Source organism: Podarcis gaigeae (genome assembly GCF_964106915.1).
Source record: "Podarcis gaigeae genome assembly, chromosome: 7".
NCBI lineage: Eukaryota > Metazoa > Chordata > Lepidosauria > Squamata > Lacertidae > Podarcis > Podarcis gaigeae.
In genome coordinates this window covers 62043634-62066521 of record NC_139683.1, presented here as the reverse complement: position 1 = coordinate 62066521, position 22888 = coordinate 62043634, and the positions used below count along the sequence as shown (strand labels likewise).

Genomic DNA, 22888 nt, shown 5'->3' with positions numbered 1-22888 from the left:
AATTACTAACATACTATATAGGTATGGCTGCCCAGTAACATGTTTTCTAGGCAGTTCACCCAAACAAAAAGTATAAAATAGAATGAGAGATAACCAACATGATGTCAGTGGAAGTCCACTCATGAAATGGGGCTTCTGCTTCTGCTCCAGAAGGCACCCCAACCCTCTAGAACAGGTTTTGGGAGATCACATGGGAGATTAAAGGCAGGGAAGAAAGAAAAGGGAAGCCTCAATCTGTTTGCAGTCTGTTCTGCTTGCAGGTGAATATCAGCCGTTATTAAAAATACAATGCAAAGCAATAAAAGGTGTGCATAGCAGAGCGTTGAATCAGATTCAGAAGCCTAAAGGGCAAGGATGGTGGGGTTCATCTGTGTCCGTTACAATGCTTAGTGTATTACTGTTGTAGTAACAAATGTTAGGTGTAGTAAAACTGACAGGGTACTAAATCATTGCAATAAATTAACAGTTACGGAGAAAGGGATGTAAAGATGGTCTGAAATGGAATCATACACTTGTACGGTGCTTTAATACTCCCCCTCTCTATTTAATTGAAGACCAGCTAGCAGCTTTATAACAGAAACTGTGGGAAATGGCACAAACATGCAGGCTCAACCCTTCAAAACAGCTTATTACCACTTTCTGACAGACCACAGCAAGACACCCATTTAGGGCCTGCATTTCACTTTGAGAGAGATAGGCTGCAAACCTTTTCATTTCTAACATTTAATTTTGTAACAAGAAACATACATTTTCTCTGCATGTCTGGCATTTCACAAGGAGCGTTTACTAAAAAATTGCCTTATGTTTTCCATTATCACAACTATGTTAAGTGCCCGACTAATGAAAATTACAAATATGGTAGAAGAGTCTAGCCATTTTCCCCCTGCCCCTGCTACAGCTTTAAAACCATTCTCCTTGTTCACATGCAGAAGAAAAATCAATGCTGTGACAAACAGATTTTGATCTTGATGGGTTACTGAAGTCACAAGATTTCTATGGAATTGATTGGGGCTTTTCTGTGAGTTGCTCAATAATTTTATCTTCCGGCACTTGATGAGTTTGTCTGGTCAAGAGATGAAAGCAAAGTATAGCATTAAAACACTGTTTTAAGCCAATGCTACAGAATGATTTTTCTAAAAAATTCATGGGGGAAATATATTTAAATTGCTCCTGTCATAGCAATCTTTGGGCATCCCAACTCTCCTCTATCTGACACATTATCATCTCAATACTATAGCTTACTAATGTTTTTGGTACGGACTGTGGATGATTGGACTGGATACATTCTGAGTGCATTGAAATGCTACAAAACCTGCTGAGGAACCTGTCGATTGAGTAACTTGAACAAACAAAAGCCAGACAAATGCCATGGCTAAAAAGTACAGTAAGCTGTGTTAGATGCTATATGGGCATGAATACAGACAGAAATGTGAGCTTTGGAAAGGAAAAGCTGAAGTTCAGAGGAATTCTAGTTTATAGACCTTGAGAAATCAGTGGAGGTCTGAGAGATAAAATATAAAACACTGGAAAACAAGAAATGTGAATTCCTCACACATGACTGAATTTCGACAGGGGAAAATGATGCTGTGGAAGGTCTTGGGTTTTTTAAACAGGCCATTAATATTAAAGGAATACAAATGTTATTTTAATGTAATGCTTGGGTCTACTTCATTCTTAGGGCATCAGATATACCATAAACTGTGGGACTGGGGTCAAGAGTAGGTTGGTCTGTGTTGTAAAGATCGTTTTTGATGAGATGCCTTCAGGCTTAGGCACACGCAAATGTAATCTCTGAGATAGTTCACATACGCACTTCTCTTACTAACTGCAACATCAAGAGGTGACTTCCACATACACTTGTCACTGTGAAGCTAACATTGCAGAGTATCAGCTGATGCCACCTTCCCTGTGATACGGGCAATTGAGTGATGATACATTTGTGTGTGAATCAGCCCTGAGATTCAATGAGGCTGACCTAATTTCATAATTAATTCAAAATCCTAGATTGATTTTCTGGAATTCCAGCAGACATCAAGAAGATTAATCTGAGATGCCAAATTAATTATAAATCAACCTGCCTGTTGCACACATCTCTAAATTTGTTGCTGGGGGGAAAACAATCCTTCAGAGATCCAGTGCATCCACTGAGGCTGTGAATGCTGTATGGCTGGTGGTTATGTTTCATAGGAATGTCTTCAATATTGCTTCTGACGTTATAGTAAAGTGCAACACAGCTACCTGAATTCCAATGCTTGTGTACTTTTTAATGTTGCATTTCCATTTTAAAAAATCCTTAGGTCAATAGTGGCTGGGGGAACCCAACCAGATGAGTGGGGTGTAAACAATAAAATTATTATTATAGGAGGTGAGTGTTTTCATACAGTACTGCTTAAGGATGGAGCGCTCATGCAGCACCCGATAGCAGCTCCTTGCGCTGACTCTAAACCTCTGCTGCCCTGCAGGATATCTTCAGGAGAAGATAAGACTAAGGAGTAAAACCTACACAAATCTGAAGTGGATTCCTTCATTCCAGCAACTCCTGCAGCCCAGCTGGTGCCAAGTCTCTTGCTCTGCTTTCCTTTGGACCACCTCAATGTCATCTGGGCAGCCCAGGACCTCTATACACACTGCCCAGGCTTGCGTCCTGGGGAGGTCATTTTGGTGCTGCTAACACAGCAGTTTGACTTCACCCCCAGAGGCACACTCCATTGTCTCTCGAGACCGACAAATGCCAGCAACAACAATCTCTGCTTTCTCAACATCATGTGTAATAATATGCACCTCTATCCTGTCCCCTTGTCTTTCCCCCTAAACGATAACCTCCAAATGCTGTAACCTCATGTTTTCCCCGCCTCCAGTCTCAAAGCTGCCTAACACGATGAAGCTTACCCTCAATGCCATAATACTTCAAAAAATGTGAATGGAAGTATTTTTCAAATCGTATGTCTAGAGCAATCCTAATCTACTTTATTCATGTGAAGGCCTTGAGAAATCTCTTGAGCCTCTTGAATAAACGGAATTATGTTGTAGAACTCATTCTTTACTTTGGAGATTTACAATTATCAGTGTATAAAATGTTCCCCAACAAAACAGAAAAGAGCATGACTAGACTGAGGCCTATTTTCCCCCACCCAACCCGCCTCCTGCCTGATGAGAACCGTAATGAGAATAGAAGCATACTCCCTGGCCGCTCCACCACCCTGTCACTCGGGCTGCTCTCCCTGCCTTCTATGCATTGGGGCTGAACCTCTGCAGCAGGAAATCTGTTCTATTTGTGGGGGCTCCCTGTACCATTCAGAACCCTGGAAGATGGGTTCTGAATTGCAAGGGGGGCCTGCGTAAGTAGAAAGGGCTTGCTCCTGCAGAAGTTGGGATTGAGCACGCAGAGGGCTGAAGGCATGCCAACTGTAATGTAACGAGCAACAGGTTATCACATGAGGTGGAGCACCTGAAAAGGGCTTAGCTCAAGAGAGAAAGAATACAGCAGTCTGTATGATTAATGCAAACACTGAGCTGGGTCTTGCACAAAGGCAAGAGCTTGGCTCTCTATGCAGGGACAAAAACAGACCTTTATGGTTCTGATTGGGCCCATTTATTGATGGCAACAAGTTGCTTAATTGTACAGTATCAGGAAAATTCAGTCAGTCCAAAATACCAGAGAATAAGTGTTGAGATGTTATGGGATGTCTGAAACTGACAGATTTTATTCTCCCCATCTTGGTAAACCTATACTCCTATATAGAGAAGGTACAATTAAGATGGGGTTTTTTTCAGGATTGGAGCAGACACAAAAGCATAACCAGGAACAGTTTGGTAAGTTAGTATAAAACCATTTTAAACAGAAGCATTTTCAAAAATCAACACCTAAAATATTAAGTAAAAGCAATCTGGAAGAGATGAGTTTTGGTGGTCCATTTAGGCTTATATAGAAGAGGCCGGCACAATTCAGCAGGGAGGGAATTCCAAAGTCGAGGTGGAGTGGGAGATCACCACTAAAAAAGACCTTGCCTCTTGTGCCTACCAACCAACATAACCAATCGTATTGGTGGGTCCACAAGCAGGGATTTCAAAGTTCTTAATGTACGAGCAGACTCATATAAAGGAATCCTTCAGGTGACTGACTAAATTGTAGAGGGTTTTAAAGGTAACACCAGCATGCATGCATTAACCAGAGATAATCTGGTACATATCCACTTTTATTTATAATAACTATATATATAATTAATTTACAGTGCAATCCTAACCATTTCTACTCAGAAACTAGTCAGGAATGGCCATGGAAGCTCAGTTGTAGAACATGCACTCTACATGCAAAAAACCACAGTTCTCTAGAGAGGGGTGTGAGAGAACCTTCTGAAATCTTGGGAATCACTGCAAGTTATTGTAGGAAGTTGCCTTAGACTGAGTCAGACCATTTATCTATCTAGCTCAGTACTGTCCACAGCTGACTGGTCTTTAACTGGTGGCTTGATCCAAGGTGGGTTGCAACAGGAGTGCTACCATCATGCAAATACATGGGGAAAGATTCAGAAATGCATGTTAGGTTCAAGAGTGGGTCCTTGAAAAGTTCAAAAATACTTGGTCTACAGTGACTGGCAGTGATTCACCAAGATTTCATTTGGGCCAAAACAGTATAGTGTTACGAGTTTGTGGGGTGCCTGGACCCCGCTTCTAATTCCTGGGTGCAAGATGCTGGATTTAGCATGTTAAAATACAAGCCAGGAGCCAGAGAGCAAATGGGGAGAGGGCCTCCCTTAACTTAGAATAATTTAGAAAGACAAAGGCCTCTGAAGTGGAGTTTTAGAGTTGGCAGGAGAGTAGTAGTCCCTAGGATCACAGTCAAGGATGACAGGGGCTGGAGGAAAAATAGTGGCAGTCTGTTAAATACAGCAAGCTGCAGAGGGGAACCAGAGCACAATGTGAGCTGCCTGCTTGAATTGGAGGTTGCAGCAATGGGAGACACAGGACCCTCTTGGAGTGTCATGCTTTGAACCCCTCCATTGTAGGCTCAGGCTGTATACATGTGTAAATAAACCATGTATCCTAAAGACAACAGAGCATCCACTGTGTCTAATTTCCAAAAAAACACAGACCCTGGGTAAGCAGCTGGAACCCCTGGAATCTAGGCCCACTCAGAGATTGGGGTGGCATAAATAAATCACATTATGCCATGCAAAATCTGTGTGGGGAGGTGGGGCAGAATAAAAGTTTGAAATAAATTATCCCTTTATTGGCTTTGGGTGCTGTTAGGTGCCTTGGCCATTTTACAGAATGATAGGATAAAATAATATTTTAAGCAAGTTAAAAGGGGGGAAATGTAAACCCTTGTATAAATTTTTGCGATTTGTTTAGAAATGTACCAGCATTAATTTACTCTCTCTTTCTCTGCACACACACATATATGATCTGATGACTCTTAAAACAGTGTTAGTGCCGTTAGCATCATGCAACCGAGTCGGCTGCAAACCCGGGGCAACGCGTTGCAGGAATCCTCTCTTGGAAAAATAACAATGCTTTCTGCTTAGCAAGGACTTCTCGTCGCTGCTGCTCCCCTCGTCTCCTGCCCTGGAAGGAAGCCGCAGAAACAGCCCCAGACGCCCCCCGACTCGCTCCATCCCTAGAAACAGCCGAGGGTGCAAACCAATCAAATGAGCGCAGCCAAGAAACCCCGCTCAGGGCCAAAGAAGGGGAGCAAGCGCGGCTAGGAGCGAGCCAGAGAGAAAAGCGAGCCTTAGGCGCCTCCCCTTCGTATTTCCTCTCACGCCCACTTCCAAGCGCGGAGGGGACTGCCTTCGGCTTTGCTCGTTTTCTGTGAAAACTTCCCCGGCGAGACCCAGCGCGGACTTTCCCTTTCTCTTTTTTTGTTCCCGGGGTGAGTTTATTTCTGCGTTTCGCGGCCCGGGGCTGGGCGAGGCTGGAGGGGAGCGGGAGGGGGGTTGGGTGGTGGTGGTGGGGGGCCCAGGCTTTGCGCGCCCTCACCCACGAGGCGCCCTCTTGCATTGTGGGGTGTGTATTTCTGGCCGCCGCCGCCGCCTGCTCGGTCTGTTGCCACGGGAAGGAGGAGGGGATTCAGCGTGGCTGGGAGCGAACGGGAAAACCCAGCGAGGGCAAGAGGAAGCAGGAGGGGGAGGAGGCGCGGCGGCGAGGAGGAGGAGGAGGAGGAGGGACGCAGCCTGCATGACCCGCCAGCAGCAACAAGGAGGAACCTCCGGGATCTCCGCGTCAGCAGCAACAGCCCCAGCTATGTGCATACATGGGAGGGTGCGCGTGTGGCTGCGTTGGAGGGACGGGCCTCGGCAGGGGGGCGTGCGACGGGCATCTGCGCGGGAAGCTCCGCTTACTTGGGAAGAACTTTGCCCGTCGAGTTTTGTCTGGGTGATTTTGCGTCCGCCTCCCCCCACCTTCTTTTGCGATCTCTAGGCAAAGGTGCGGGACGGGAGGCGCGGATAGGTTTTGCCATGACTGCTTCAAGCCTTTATTTCCCTGACTGAGGTGGGTGCACTTTAGGAACACTTGTCAGGGTCTCCGAAGCGCGATCCTGTGCCCGCTTAGCTGGGGCCGGGAAGGGAGACCCACGGAGCGCAGCTGGACTGTGGTTGGAGGAAACGTGCCATGCCACATGGGTGTAGCCAGAGGGGTGCATAGGGGGCAGCAGCTGACCCCCTAAATCAGGTAAATAAAAATCCTTAACTAACTGACCAATCGTGTCACAGATAGCTGGGTTCTGTTCCCCCCCCCCCACAAAAGGCCTGCGCCCCCAAAGATAAATTCTGGTTACACCAATGCCATGACATGTGCTCTGTGTGAAGGGGATTGGTTGTGATGGTCGCAATGGGAAGCTGTGGCAATGGCAGAAATTATGCCTTATCTGACTTCGCTCTGTTGTGGTATTTGAAGCTAGCACCATCTGCAACAGAATATGGTCCACTCTACTGTCTCTAAGATATGGCTGACACAGAATAAATATTGGAAGGCACTATTAGCAGGATATTAAAAGTCTGTGGAAGCGCCCTCCCCTTTCAACAATAGCAACATGAACTGGAAGGGAAGTATTTTCTTTTGCAGAATATTTTTCATATTCCGGAACACACAAATGGGGAACCGGTGGCCGTCCGGAAGTGGGTGGACTAAAGTACCCATCAGATGTCACCATTGGCCTTGCTGGCTAGCGTTGATGGGAGTTGGAGTCCAGCTACATCTGGAGGGCTACAGATCGCCTGCTCTTGATCCAATCCAGGGTTTCCCAAACTAGGGTCACCTGCTGTTTTTGGACTGCAACTCCCACCATCCCTAGCTAGCAGACTGGTGGTCAGGGATGATGGAAATTGTAGTCCCCAAACAACTGGAAAACCAAGTTTGGGAAACAGTGATCTAACAGAAAAGTCTAGGTGCCTCTCACTTCAGAACCTGACAATCTTGCAGTGTAGACACTGCAGTTTGGCACAGGTTTCAAAATTGTCATTGGGCAGAACTGCTCCATGTTTTAAGATAAAGGGGTCACCTGCATAAACATTTAGGTACTGCATGACACACTTTCAGGGCTAGCCAACATGGTGCCCTCCAACTCCTATTGGCCAGTAGTCAGGAGTCATGGGAGTTAGTCTTGTGGTCTGACACAGTTCACCTTGATTCTGAATTTCTGTCCACCAAGGCCTTACAAACTTGGCATCTATCTTTGCTGGCCTAATCTGATCTCAGCTTCACAAATGTATCCTTTCCTGGTTCAGCTGTCTGGTGGGAGCATAAACTCAAATATAAGTGCCAAACAGGGTTGTGTGATTAGCCTGCTGTCTACTCCTAACATTTTCCTTATAATGCATCAAATGACATACATGTTTATTACTTATTTTGATTTGTATCCCACTCATTTCTTGAACATTCAAGGTGAGTTACAATATTTTTAGTGTACTAGATATAGCTGATGTTAACAGCAGAAACTACCCAACGCTGGCACCTACCACTGGTGTTTCAGTGTTTCCACAATTTCCGATCTTTTGCTCTTCCCCATGTTGTGCCATTGAAAAATCTAGCATGGAATCCTATGCCTTTAACTCAAGGCTATGCTAGATTTTATGCATGTAAAACAATCACCCCTCCCCACTGTTGTAGTTCACAGTTGTGGACTGGGGCTTTCTTGTTTAAAGAGAATGGTGGGCTTTAATTTGATCTAGCAAAACACTATTTATGTTCTTTTAACTAGTTTGCATGTTAAGGGTTTTTTTTTAATGCCTTAATCCTTTAGAAATATTCAGTACAAACACTTGCTTCGTTTAAAACAATACTGGCAGACTATGGGGATACCTGTTGAAAAGAAGTGGAGGCGGCCAGAACCAATTAATAAAAACTTTCGGGAGGGGGATTGGGATACTAACCCAAATAGACGCCAATGATCAATCTGAAGGTGCCGCGAGACACCTGATCAGAGGGCATTGCGAGCCCAAGAAGGTGCTCAGCAACCCTCCTAGCCAGACCTTCCCTCAGCGTCGGGGCGCGTGGCTGTGAAAACGCTAGAAGCTTCTGAAACCTTTCTGCGTTGCGGAAGTGGACGGGCTAGGAAGGAATTCCCCCCTCCCCCCTCCTTCCTGTTATAAACTTTTCTTCTTCCTTTTTAGTTTCGGTTCTACCCTTTCTCGACGCGCCCGAGTGAGGAAACAAGGAAACCCCCTCGGCGACCCCTCCCCCTCCCTCCGCCAAGCCCCTCCCCTTTCTCTCCTCGGCGAGGCAGACAGGGCGAAGGGGGCGGGGCCCGGGAGACCCGCTGACGTCACCCGGCCCGCTTCCTGCAATAGAAAGTGAGGGAAGGTAAAGCAACCCCCTTTTCCAATTATCTCCTCGCCCTCCCTTCACCCCTCCCCCCCTCCCCACGGGGGGGGGGCGGAGGTGCAGCCGCCGGTCGCGCGCTCGCCTCCCTCCCCTCCTTGTAACGCGGGTGGCGGGGGGCGCGGAGAGACGGGGGGGGGGGGGGAGACGAAGAAAGAAAAAAGGGGGAAGCAGCAGAGAGACCTGCCCAGCCCCCCTCGCCTTCCGGCGCGTCCCCGCCCATTGACCCCTTCCTTCAACGCCCCACATCTCACCCCCCAACTACTCCAGCTTGTTCGTCCCTACAGCCGCCTTCCTTCCCTTTATCTCTTAAACTCGGGTGCCCAGACCCTAATTTCGCCCGCAACACGGTGCCTGCCCCACATATGCCCCCCCCATTCTTCACCTTCTCTCCCCCCCGACCCCTGTTATCAGGGACTTGCTTCTCACCTGGTGCCTAAGTGTGACCTCCCCCCACAACAGTATCTTACTCCCTCTCACACACCCCTTTCACATCTCAGGGTTTCTCTGAGGGGGGAGGGGAAGAGGTTTATTGGGGGGCTGGGAAGGTGGGTTTGAGTAATTTGGGGTTGGGGGAAACGAAGGATGGAAGCGAGGGGGCGGCGACGGTGTGTGGTGGTTTTGCGTTGTCAGAGGGAGGTGGGGGCAGCCCCCTCTTGGGGGGTCAGCGCTGTGGGGCTGGGCGAAGGGTACCCCACAGAGGAATTACAAGTTCCCTGAGGAAGGTTGGGAACGAGGGAGGGGGGAGGCTTTCCACCCAAGCGCGGCCGCGTAGAGTATTTGCGAAATGGCGGGATATTCGGAGTCTCTCTGAGGGGAGGAAAACACTAGTGGGTGCACTCGCACTTGACGCTGTGTGGAGTGAAAAGAAAAGTATTCGGGTGTGGAGAGACTTATTTCTAAAACGTTCCTCAGGGGGAGCGAGGTGCAGGGGTTGTTATCTGTGTAGATAGCGGGAGCCGAGTTGACACGCGCGTTACACTACTGAACGTGTGTATGTGGTGAGGGAAACGGAGGCACGCGGCGACTGTGAGGTTCGAAAGCGGAGGGAGAAGCTCGGGGGGGGGGGTGGACTTGGCGTGGGGAAAGGGGAAGAATGAATGCCCTCCTCGACGGCTCCGCTTTTGGTGAGGGCCCCGGGGCTGCCGAGGAAAGAGAGGGCAGAGCTGGCCCCGCGGTGCAGCCACCTGACGCCGGATCAGAACCGGGTGTGGAGGGTGAACAATGGGCTGGAGACTGGCACCTGCCGGGGATTTCGCCCACTTCCAGGCCCCCCCCCCTCTCCACGAGGACAGCCGTCTCGCTGGCCCATCTTGACATGCTCAGGAGCTGGCTGGGGCCAGAGTTGCGTGGAGAGAGAGGGATCTCGGTGCTCCTCCTGCGCGTATGGGGGCGGGGGCGCTGCCGTGTTTGTGTCTGTGCGGAATCAGGTTGTGGTGAAGACTGTGTGTGTGCGTCTGAGAGACGGGGGGGGGGGAGGAAGAAGAGGATGCTGGGGAGGGGGGTTTAGCGCCGGGTCATGTTTGTGTTGGAGGTTGTCAAGTGGAGGAGGATCCCAGACGCCGCCGCCGCGCAGGGGTCGCCGAGCTTCCCAGCTGCTGCTGTTGCTGCCGCCGCGGCCGCTGCTCCTTCGCGCCAGCGCCGCCGCCGCCATCAGCAAGAGCAGCAGCAGCAGCTCCGGCTGCCTTCTGAGCAGGTTTGCTGGGGGATCCAGGAAGGGTGGTGGAAGGCGGGGTAGGGGGAGAGAAAGAGAAGCAGGGACCCGGGCGCGCACGCACGCTGTGCAAACATCCTCGCTATAAGACTGGAGAGCCGCCTCCTGAGCCCTTTCTGCTTGCAACGGCGGGGGCAGACGCAGCCCACCACGAAGTCTCCCTTAATAAGGAGCGCTGCGGGGCAGGGGAGAGTCGGGGGATGGGTGGCGAAAGCGATGGGCCCGGGAAGAAGCCTGCCTGCCTGCCTTGGCGGCTCCGGCTGGCGAGGTTTGTGTTTGCTTGCATTTGCGTGCACGCTCCTGTTTGCTCCTGTCCTTTTCCCGGCTGCGTGCGTTTGTATTCGCTGGCGCTTGCAAATCCTGCAAGGTAGGCTTTCGCGCCTGGGCTTTGCTGTGTTGTGGTGAGAAGGCATTCTTGATCCCTCCCCTCCTTTGGGTCGGTCCCGGTTTGCACTCGTTCTCCTCCACCTCCTGGCATGTGTGCTGTGCTTTGTTCAGTGCAGCGTTGCAGAGGGGTTTTCCCAAGCTCCACCCTCTTTCTTTATTCATTCATGTTTTTCCCTTTGCAACAGTACTGCTCACAGGGCTACCCGCCGTCATTGCGTCTCTCTCGTTCTTATTTCCATCTTTTCCGTAACACTGTCTTGTTAAACAAAGCAGGGTTTCCTCTCCCGTCCTTCCCTTTGACCTCCCCCAACTAATGAATACGGAAAAAGAGATCCCTGATTTCTTCGTATTTAAAAGGATTGTTTGTCTTGCGCCTGCTATGCTTTACCAGAGTCTGAAAAGAGAAGGTGGGAGGAGGATCCTGCTGGTGGCCGACGGAAGTACTACTTTTAAAGTGTAAATATTATGTAATGTGCTTTTTGTATGTTGTATTCAAACACCCCTGAATTATTACTGTTAGGCAAACATATGCCAGTTCTTATTATTAATTGCTAGTGATCCAGTAGTTGGGCTTGATTAACCAGTGGTACTTAGTGTTAAGTAGGAAGCTGAAATTTGTAGGCATTGCTATTTGTTCTAGGTTTTTGACATCACATAGTACCCCTGTGGAACAGATCTACCCATACACAAAATGGGAGTCTCCATGGTTGGGTGCTTGTTCAGTCCACAGAGTAATGGGACAGAGAGAGAAAGAGTGTGTGTCCCATCAAGGGAGTTTGGGGAACTTAGTGCAGCCTAGCCCCAGGAAAATAACATTGAATAACTGGTCCACCTTTTAACTATTCTGATCAATTAAAACATTGAAAGGGTGAACAGTTGACATGTCCAGGGCTTTTTTCTTCACTCCTTCAACAAGAGGAGGAAAAAGGATAATCTGTACTAAACTGCTCAGACTGGGAATTGTGCAGCCAGCTTCAAAACCACTCTCTCTTCCCTGCACTACTATGATTGGGGAGCTGCCCCTCCCAACATTTGTTTCAGGGAACAAGGGACACTGAGTTCCCCCTCAGTTTGTTCATTATGTAGATTTGGAGGCCAAAACCCAGTTTTCAAAACATTTTGCAAAGATTTTACTATTCTAAGCATTACAGATTAATAAAAATGGTTCATCCAGCTAAAAAGAATAGCATCCAAGAGAAAGGAGTCGGATACATGTTATATTTGCAGTCCTTTCCATGAATAAATGTTGCATGATGTTAGTGACTGTGTGCCTGTTAGGTGCAGACATTGGCCATCCTGCTTGATTATTTTCAGGTTGACTGCTTATAGCCCTTATTCATTTAAAACAAAAACAAAAAAGGACATTCTGTCTTCCTCCGAGATCTTCCTCTTTCAATTTATTACCCATAAATAGAGCCCTCTTAACTTTTTGTAACATGCTGTCCAAAGACTAGCAGGGTGAGCCTAGCAATCCACAAAGCAGCGATCCTGTGACTTTTTTTTTTACACACAACGTATGTTGCTGTTGTATTTTTACCTGTATTATAATTACAGGTGAGCAAAGTGCTGTTGCACTCATGTCCAGCTTGCATGCTTTCCACAGGTATCATCAGCCACTGTGAGAGCAGGATGTGGACTAGAAGGGACCATCTGATCCAGCGGGCTCTTCTTGTGCTTCTGTGACAGGGTGTGTGGGTTAGAGTAGTATTCCTTCAAAACAATGAGTATTTGTATTAAGTGAGAAATGAATGTGCTTCTAAGCAAATATTTGCTTAGCTCTAAGTTATAAAAGAGTGCCTTTTCAGGGTTTGCACCCACAGAGAGGTCTGCCTAGTGCTTACATGATGATCTTTTTAGGTGCCAGATGAAAACATTTTCCAGTCATGAATATTCTTTTTCTGCTTTTTTACATTTGTTGTACTTATGTCATTCTCTGTTGCTAGTTTTATTCTGTGATAATTTTTTGTTTCCTATTGTGTTTTATGTTTTAAAATTTTGTGAACTGGTCAGAACTTTGTCATTAGGTGGTATATAAATATTAAAAATTATTTGTTTTCAAAATTTACATATAGTGAATTCATCCTACTTCATTTCATTTGTCAGCTTGTTATCTCTTGGGTATTCAGATTTACCTTTCTCCATCTCTCCTTTTTCTTGCTTCTTATTGCAGCTCTTAAAGGCACAGGGACCCTGCCAGAGAAAAAAGACTCAGGTTGTCACCTATCGCATGTGCACTTTAAAGGAAAAGCTGTAGCTCAATAGGGTATGCAATCTATGAATATCTGGGTTTGGTTGTCAGCACTTCTTGTCTTGGGGTAGTGTGTGAGATGCTGGAAAACAGTAGCCAGACAAAATTGTATGATTGAGTTGGATACCTCATTAGGTCTATATAGTAAATATTTGGACCACAACATTTTAGATGCTGTAAGAAATACTTTTCCTTCATGCCCTGTTGGAGCTTCCAAAAGCTGTCAAACAGATGCCTGGTGGAGTATTCTAGATTTGATGACCCTTTGGTCCAATTGAGCAGGGAGTTACTACATTTTTAGCATGATTATAGTTGCATTTGTTAAGTTTCGAAGGCCAAGGCATAGCTCAATGACAGTGGAAATAGGCTAGCCTATCCAGATACTACATTATTTATGAGTTGCAACAAGTAGAACTATTTCAGTTCTTACCAAAAGAGTTGACTCAGTTTGGGAATGTTCTAAATAATTGATTTTAGTAAGTCAGGATTAATGTATTTGCTAAGTTGCAAGTGTGGTTTGAAACCATGGTCCTGACTTGAGCGGGTGACTTAGTATTTATAAATAAAGCATGTTAAGTGGTAAAGCTAGAATAATGCCATAGTTCTATTTTTAGTCATTTTGTGGCTTTTCTAAATCTTTGTATGCTACTGGGGGGCGGGGTAGTTGATTGGGATATATATTTCTAAATGATTTTGCATACCACTAATATTCTTTCTGAACTTGTGAGTATGAAATAGTGACTTTTGTGTGTGTAAAAAGTTTAACCCAGTCTAATGTGATTAATAGCAGCCCATGGTAAGTTCATTAAATCAATATGATAGTTCTAGATCTGCTGCTTATCACCTTGCCTAATCTTACCATCTTTCCCCCCAGTATGTGGATTGACTGACCCCATTGGCATGTTTATGGAGCTGCTTTCGGTCTATTCTCCACTTCTGGAAAACCACCTATGACTGGATGAGAATGCCTCGAACAAAACAAATAAATCCTAGAAATCTGAGAGGTAAGAAAAGAGTTCTGTTTTGGTAAGATAAAAATACACAAATAATAATCAAATCATCATAGACTTTAACAAATTAGATTGCTTTTCTTGTGTTGATGTGAATTGCCTGGTGAAGGCTGGCTAAAGTGCAGCGTAGAAATGCTTGCATTTACTGTACTGATCATTGTACTTAAAATAATTTGGAAGAAATGTTCATTGAATGATATCTAAGTCATATTCATAGTGTACCCATTGAAATCATTGGGCTTAAATAACTTAAATTACATTTTAGCAGTGTCATCCAAATTCCATTTCTTTCAAACACACAGACTCAAAACTTTCAACATGGGCTCTTTCCTAGATCCAGCTTCAGTTTCATAGCATTTTACACACATGGATGATAGGTAGCTGAAGTACCAATTCTCTCTCTTTCCCTTATCTGTTTGGTTCTTCTGTGTTTCTATTGGCTGGTTCATAGTAAGTAGCCTGAAATTTGTGGAGACTGGTAGAAACTTTCCATGCATGTTAATGAAGTAGGTTCTGTTTAACTGCACTGCACTGATGATAATAGGATAGTTTATCACTTCTCTGGTCTTGGTGATAAGATGTAACTTCTTTTTTAAAAAAAGCGTAATTATTAAAGTGCCAAATTGTCACAGGTTTCTGCTAAAGTCCAAACAGGTATGTGGCCTGACATTTACTGAGTATAAGCTTTCTTAAGGTTTTTCTTGAAGCATCTGTGGCATTTGAAATAGATTTTGCTGTTTTCAGAAGCCATCCAGCTTTCAGTTAAACTGTGCTGAAGGAACAGTCAAAGATGATAGGACACATGCCACCAAAGTCACCTGGATTTTTATAAGATTTCCTGGCCCTGCATTCAGCAGTGATTGGCTACATGTGCAGTTCCCATTGCTGAATTTAGTAGCCACGCACGCAGTTGCAGATCTTCAGTACTGTCAGCTTTGACAGTGCACACAGCTCCTTGTTTGGATGGGTGGGAACTAAATTAGATCCTTCTTCCTCTTGGTCTGGCTGATTAGCCTTGAACATGTGTTAAGTGTTTAGGTACATCACACACACAGCTCTCCAAATCAGGGCCAGTGAGTTTAAATTAATTTTGGATAGTTACCAGTGAAAAGTAACCAGTGAAAAATCGTGATGAAGGGTGGAAGAAAATCATCTACAAAGCTTGGTTTTGTACTGGTTGCATTCCCTGTACCTTCTCAGTCACTTTAATGTTCAAAAGCTATTCCTGCCATGCTGCTCTACAGCTGTCATTCATTAAATTGAGCAAATCTTTTTGGTATAAACTTGGGCCCAAATTTGTTCACTGAGATTAGCACTCTGATTCTAAACATTTTCACCTGTGAATCTCTGTGCCTCTAATGCCACTGTAATGTTTATGCACTGTATAATCTCTTATTTTTGACATTGCGCTTAGATAAAGATGGGACATGGCATCTGCTCTGTGTAACTGTAACTCAGATATTAGGAATTTTTACTGCACCGTATACTGTCAACACCTGGGCAACATTTTCAGCAAGGTGTCCATGCTGAAATCTGTAACCATTTGGGACAGCAAGGCATGTGTTTTAAGTGAAGATGTGGTTCACTGAATTCTCACAGGATCCAGCAGCTTACATAAAACTCTCAAGGGTTTCCAACCCCAGTTTACAATCACTTTGCTTTTAAATGTAATTGGGCATTTACTAGAGTTTGAATCCAAGCATCTTCTAAAAGTGATGTAACTTCTGGTTCGGCCTGGTATGTGAAGATTGGAGCCTAACCAACAGTGGAGTAGTTTTAACCTAGTTTTATGTGGCAACTAATTACCTTACTTCACATTCCTTATTGTATTGTTAATATGCTGTAAGTTGCCTCAAGTCCCTAGGGTGGAACCATTCAGAAATATACTTATATATTGTGAGTTAAATATTATGGGCATATGGGATATTAATAGGGACTGAAGTGGTTCTTTGGCTTTTGAACCTACTTGTAGCCACATGGCATGAATATTGCACCATCTTTTTTAAAAAAAAGGAAAGGAAAGGGTCTTTGTGGCCAGTTTTTCCTAGCTTTTGGATTAAAAGCACTGTCAGCCAGAGAACAGGGGTGTGGGGCACTGTCTGCTCTGTCAGTGGAACATTGCAAAACATACGTTGTGTTTGGAGCTGGAAAAATATTTCCGTTTCACAGGCAGCAAGTGTACCATTTTTAGCTACATGCCTTGCATACAGTCAAATGAATATTTCCAAATTACCAGTTTACCTTCCTATTGAGGCACCTAGGATTTTTCAAATCCTAATTATATTGGCCACTCTGAGAACAGTGTATTGTGGAAGATCAACTGAGATAACTGGATCTGATAAGCAGATTTGCATGATTTTTTAGGATCTCTGTTAACAGCCTTTGCTTTCATTAATATTTATGTGTCACATTTAGGTTCCTCATACTGTATTTATGTCTCAAATGCTTCATGATACCAGCTGACGAATTAAGACATTATTTCATAAACTCAGTGCATAAACTTCTATATTTACTTAGAAGTAAGTCCCACTGTGTTGTTCTGGTGCTTACTCTGTAGTAAATGTGATTAGGATATTAGCAGGTTGACACTTAATGCTACCCCAGTGGAGTTTTGCACTTGCATTTCATTGCTTTTGAAAGTGGCAAACGTGTAAACTTGACACTTTCAAAAAGGTCTTAAGTTCATATTTTGCTGAGCTAAAGTTGTTAAGTGAACAAGGATGCAATGTTTTATATTAATTGGAGGAGACCAAGAAAACATGTAATTGAAGGTGTGTCAGATAAGCAAAATGGAATGTAAGTGGATTACGTATAAACTTGGATTTTTAAATCTTCAGTAGGACACTATTTTTTCTTAATTTTGCCTTTTAAACATTTTGCTTTTTAGCTTGCATTTGTTCTAATAATATAAAAAAAACCAGGAAGGCTGCACAAAGTACTTCTAATACTAAATACCTGATACTAAAAATCCTTCCTGAATGCAAGTATTTTATAATATTTTTGGGATCTTTCTGCTTATCCTATAGGAATATCTTACACTCACCAATAAGGTCTTCATCAGAAGTCTGTTAGTTTAGATTCTAACTTTACATTTGCTAAATTTCAAACCCATTACATCCCAAAGGCTTGCTTCCATGTACACCAGCATTTATTGAAGCAATCTTGTTTGCCAGGTAAAATTTGGAGGTGCCCATTGTTTCTGGCTTTTGGTGCTCGTCTGCATGGCTGGAGGCAAATCACTATCCCTTAGCCTCTATTCCAATTTACAGAATTAAAACAATAATATTCTATCTCTTGCTAATGTTAAGGGTAAAAGTAAAGGGACCCCTGACCACTAGGTCCAGTCGTGACCGACTCTGGGGTTGCGGTGCTCATCTCGCTTTATTGGCCGAGGGAGCCGGCATACAACTTCCGGGTCATGTGGCCAGCATGACTAAGTCGCTTCTGGCAAACCAGAGCAGCGCACAGAAACGCCGTTTACCTTCCCGCTGGAGTGGTACCTATCTATCTACTTGCACTTTGAAGAAGAAGAAGAAGAGTTTGGATTTGATATCCCGCCTTTCACTCCCCTTCAGGAGTCTCAAAGCGGCTAACATTCTCCTTTCCCTTCCTCCCCCACAACAAACACTCTGTGAGGTGAGTGGGGCTGAGAGACTTCAGAGAAGTGTGACTGGCCCAAGGTCACCCAGCAGCTGCATGTGGAGGAGCGGAGACACGAACCCGGTTCCCCAGATTACGAGACTGCCGCTCTTAACCACTACACCACACTGGCTTTCGAACTGCTAGGTTAAGAAAGGGTAAATTCTGCTACAACAGAAGGTTCTTGCACATTCTTCCAGATTCTATGCGGTATATAATCCTGATTATAGCCTAAGACTTTTGTCTTAAAATCATGAAAACATTATAGCATTTATAGTATGCAGTCATTTAGAGCAATTTATATAAATACCCAGTTATTCAAAATAATAAATTGCTTTTAGAGAGTTCTGTAAATATATACTTGAGTGTTAATAAGAAGTTTTTGTATAATGATTCTTATTTGAAATAGAAGTGAACATTTTCTGCTGTCATTTCCCCCATCAATTCATTTTCCGCTTCATTCGCAGTTTTACTTTTTTTTCTATGAAAATACTGGCCGAGCTGAAGGAAAGCAAATTTCTCAGGTTTTCCATTTGTACGTCATAGGATATTGTGCAAAATATTCTTGCTAAAGCCAAAACCCAGTATTTGTTAGCCTTCTTATTGATGATTGCAGATCTTGCAGTATTTTTTGTTTTGTTTGCTGTTTCTTGGGTCTAAAGATAACTGCTGAGTTAATGAAATCTAACTGGCCTAAAAGGTTTTGACTGAAGTACAGCACTTGTACCGGCTAATCCCCGAGACTGAACAAATGACTAAGTGTATTGGTCTGTAAGGTCAAATATAAAATGACAGAGTAGTGCAGTACCTTAAAGACTACCAAATTCATTATGGCACAAGCTTATGTGGACTAGAGTCCATGACATCAGATGCATAAAGTGTAGTCATAAGCTGGCAGTCATATATACATGTGGATGTAAACGGAAACATGGAGTGAAATAGCAGTGGAATATGAAAAGTGCTGACTGATTAAACACATTAGAAATTGAGTGTACAGTGCACCGTCATCTTTTCTAAGAGCCGTTGTATATAAGTAGTAAAAAGTAAAGGTAAAGGGACCCCTGACCATTAGGTCCAGTCGTGACCGACTCTGGGGTTGCGACGCTCATCTCGCTTTACTGGCAGAGGGAGCCGGCATACAGCTTCCGGGTCATGTGGCCAGCATGACTAAGCCGCTTCTGGCGAACCAGAGCAGCGCACAGAAATGCCGTTTACCTTCCTGCTGGAGCAGTACCTATTTATCTACTTGCACTTTGCCGTGCTTTCGAACTGCTAGGTTGACAGGAGCAGGGACCGAGCAACGGGAGCTCACCCCGTCGCGGGGATTCGAACCGCCGACCTTCTAATCAGCAAGTCCTAGGCTCTGTGGCTTAATCCACAGCGCCACCCATGTCCCTCATGTAGGTAGTAGACTGCCTCTTTTACTGCATGCTATTTGCATCTGACAGAATGCAAATATTTTATTAATTGATTGATGGATTGATTAAATTTGTCAGCTGCTTTTTTTTTTTTGCCCAGGGCAACCCAAAGCAACTTAACAACCAACCAAATAGAGTAAAAGTGAGAATTCCTGCTGCTTTGGTCATTCAGGAATTAGGAAGTTATCCTATCTTCAGTTAGTCCTCACTTTAGCATGTGTTGTTACAATATCTGCATTAAAAAAAACCAGTCATGTCCTTTTATATGTATGCATTTTGATATGTATGTACTGATTTGCATTTATTTAATGGTAACTATTTGGGCTGCTGAGAAAGAAGCTAAGAGAAACTGTTAAAAGTCTACCTTCTTTGGTGGTATCTTTGCTCAACACCTACACTGACTCTGTCTTTGGCCAAAGGAAAGCAATGCCCAACCTGCTGATAACAGAATAACCGAGGCAAGGAGGGGAGCTGCAGCCAAAGATAGGAGAAGAGAGGTGGTAAGGGAACACCTAGCTACTTTCAGTAAATTCAGACCTCCAGGGCCTGATGAGCTGCACCCAACGGTACTAAAGGAGCTTTCAGAAGTAATCTCAGAGCCTCTGTCTACAATCTTTGAGAATTTTTAGAGAACGAGTGAGATCTCTGTAGACTGGAGGCATCTTCAAAAAGGGGAAAAAAAGAAGACCTAGGTGACTACCAACTGGTGAGCTTGACATCAATACCAGGAAAGGTCTTAGAACAGATAATTTACCAGTCAGTCTGTGAGCACTTAGAGAAGGATGCATGGGCGTAGTTGGGGTGGTGGTGGCAGGTGCCCCCCTAAATCAAGTAAATAAATAAAAAAGCCCTTTAGATTAGGTTTTTTATCCTATTGTATTCTGATAAAGCTTTAATAAAATCTTATTTTAAAAGAGAGAGAGAATTGGGCTCAAAGTAATGAAATGAATTTCAGTAGGCACAAATGTAAGGTTCAACACTTAGGAAGAACCTGGTGCACAAATAAAAGATAGGGGACAACTGGCTTGCCACAAGTACATGTGAAAAGGATCTAGGGGTCTTAGTAGGCCACAAGCTTCACTTTAGTCAGCAGTGTGATGCTGCAGCGAAAAAGTGACTGCTGTTCTAGGCTGCATCAACACAAGTATAGTGTCCCAATAAAGGGAAGTCATAGTCCTGCTCTATTCTGCCTTGGTCAAGGCAGCTTGAATACTGTGGGCACCACAATTTAAGAAGGATGTTGACAAGCTGGAATGTGTGCCGAAGAGGGTAACAAAGATTACCAAGGGTCTGGAAACCAAGTCTTACCAGGAACGGTTGAGGGAGTTGGGTATGTTTAACCTGGGAAAGAGGAAACAGAGATGAGATATGATAGCCATCTTCAGATATCTCAAGGCCTGTCACATGGGCGATGGAGCAAGCCTATTTTCTCTTGCTCTGAAGGGTAGGACCTAAACCATGGGCTTCAAGTTACAAGAAAGGAGATTCTGACTAAACATCAGGAAGAACTTTAAGATAGTAAGAGCTGTTGAAACAGACTCTCTCGGGAGCTGGTGGACTCTCCTCCATCTGAGGTTTGCAATTCCTGCATTGCAAGGGGTTGGACTAGATGACCCTCAGCGTCCCTTCCAGATCCTACAATTCTATGTTTCCACCAGAACATACGCATTTGTTGGTGAATATGCCCATTGTTGGTGAACAATTCATTGCAGTCGTTCAGAATTTAATTTCACTGTAACATAAACCTCTCTGGTATAGTTATTATAAGTTTTATAAACCTACAGCCTGGGAGGCTGGATGCACAAAGGCCAATCTGTTCAGGATGCCTGCTGGTGGTGCTGGTGTTCTCCTCAGCTCCTTTTGGCAGAGAACAGGGTAGCAGTGTTGTCATTTTGCATGGGACTGTACTCCCATCTCTTGAGAAGCAGTGTGCTTCCTGCTTTGGGGTTGAGTAGAAGCATTTGCAGTGGCCCAGAAGCATCTGTGGCATTGTGATTAGTGTCCGGCAGGCTGGAAATGATGAGCAAGTCTCTACAGTGCATATTTTGTTTCCTTTGGTAGAAGCACTGTCCATACTAAGAGCAGCAGGAGGGATTGCTGCCCCACTTGTAATATGGGTAGTGCTATTCCCCGAACAAAATAAAAGGCTGCCCCTTTTTGTGGGCATGGTGCTGCCTAGACTAAAAATACTAATCCTGGACTGGCTGAACTCTTCACTGTGTACCAAAGGAAGGACTGTGGAGTGGGTTGCAAAAATCGTCCGAAGGATTAGGTGTGCCAGTGGGCCGTTATTTGATCAGTACAGTATACCAAACAGGTTTTTTGGGTCACGTTACTTGGCCAGTCTTGCCTCTATAAATTAACATTTATTTAGCATCGTTAACACTCAGTTAAAATAGAACATGTATATTGCAAAAGCTGAAAAAATGTCATGACATGGGGAAATATATATATGTATACCGGCAGCCTATATACAAGGGCTTTTTAAAATATTGTTGTTTAATATTAAAGCTAGGGAGGCTCTTTTTGGCAGTCTGATTCCAGTATAAACATATTTCAGTTTTGGAGTGAACATACTGTAGAACATCTTGATGCAACCCCATCTGTGCTTGCAATGGATCAGGTCTAGGCTCTATTGCAAAATCTGTGCTTCAGTCTGGAGGGAAATATTTAGTCCTGTTAGGATCAATATTTTTATTTCAGATATTGACATGTGTGTACTGTTTTCATAGAGCCTTTTCAGGCCAGATCTCAGGACCCAGAAGAATGTGTGTGAAGAGGCAACATAAGGGCTGGGAAGAACTGGGTGTCTCTTTCACCACTATGAATGAATAATAGCACCTCAATGGGAAGGATAGAGCTGAGATGCAGGGCTAAAACAGGAACAGATTTTTTTAAAAATACAGGTTGTATAATTCATTTTACCAAGAGCTCCAAGCACTTCATGGGAGTGTTAAACACGCTGCTGACGTGTATAACAGCGTTGTCATCCTGGAGTGCTGCAGCTGAGAGGCGTAGTGGCTTCCCTGAGATCAGTGGTGCATGTCTGAGGAGAGGCGCAAGATGAGTATTTCTAGTCATCATTCATGCTCCTAGTCACTACCTCACATCCATTCTTATGCAAGTTGTCCTGGACTGGATACTTTAATGTTAACGCTGCATGTGATTTGAAGATCTTCATTCTTTTAAATTTCTATATCTAAACTTCTAAATTTCTATATCCCTTTTCCTCCAAAAGACAATGCCAAGGCCAACTGGGACTGTGAAACATTTAAATGGGCCAGTGGTCCAGATTTTAGGAGGGGCTGCTAGTCTCATAGGTATTTTTCGCCCTATAAGATGCACCCGACCATAAGACACACCTAGTTTATAGGTGGAGAACAAGAAAAAAAATATTATCTCCCTCTCTGCTCAGCGCCTTTCCAGCAAAGCAGGAGGAGAAACGGAAGGGGCTCCGTTTATCCTCCTGCTTTGCTGAAGGGGCGCTGCACAGCTTTCCCTCTGTATGCAGCGCCCCTTCAGCGAAGCGGCAGGAGAAGCGGAGCCCCTTCCGTTTCTCCTCCCGCTTCACTGAAGGGGCGCTGCACACAGAGGGGGAGCTGTGCAGCGCCTCTCCAGCGAAGTGCCTCTTCTGGCTTGAGCGGCTATCCCT

The 22888-nt window shown here is 44.7% G+C and overlaps 1 protein-coding gene across 9 annotated transcripts in view; it reads left to right on the top strand.

The window, feature by feature from the left end:
* Positions 1-5753: 5753 nt before the first annotated feature.
* HIVEP1 (HIVEP zinc finger 1) overlaps positions 5754-22888 on the top strand; it is a 90456-nt gene continuing 73321 nt past the window's right edge. The window contains exons 1-4 of one of the 9 annotated variants that reach the window (XM_083747111.1): positions 10581-11377; positions 12525-12608; positions 13092-13184; positions 14044-14173. In XM_083747111.1, the coding sequence (XP_083603237.1) occupies positions 14128-14173 (46 nt within the window). In that variant the 5' untranslated portion in view covers positions 10581-11377; positions 12525-12608; positions 13092-13184; positions 14044-14127. Of the gene's footprint in view, positions 5873-6271; positions 6673-7165; positions 8803-10094; positions 10517-10580; positions 11378-12056; positions 12609-13091; positions 13185-14043; positions 14174-22888 lie in introns of those variants that run through there. The other 8 variants (XM_083747116.1, XM_083747114.1, XM_083747110.1 and 5 more) reach the window with 8 other exon arrangements.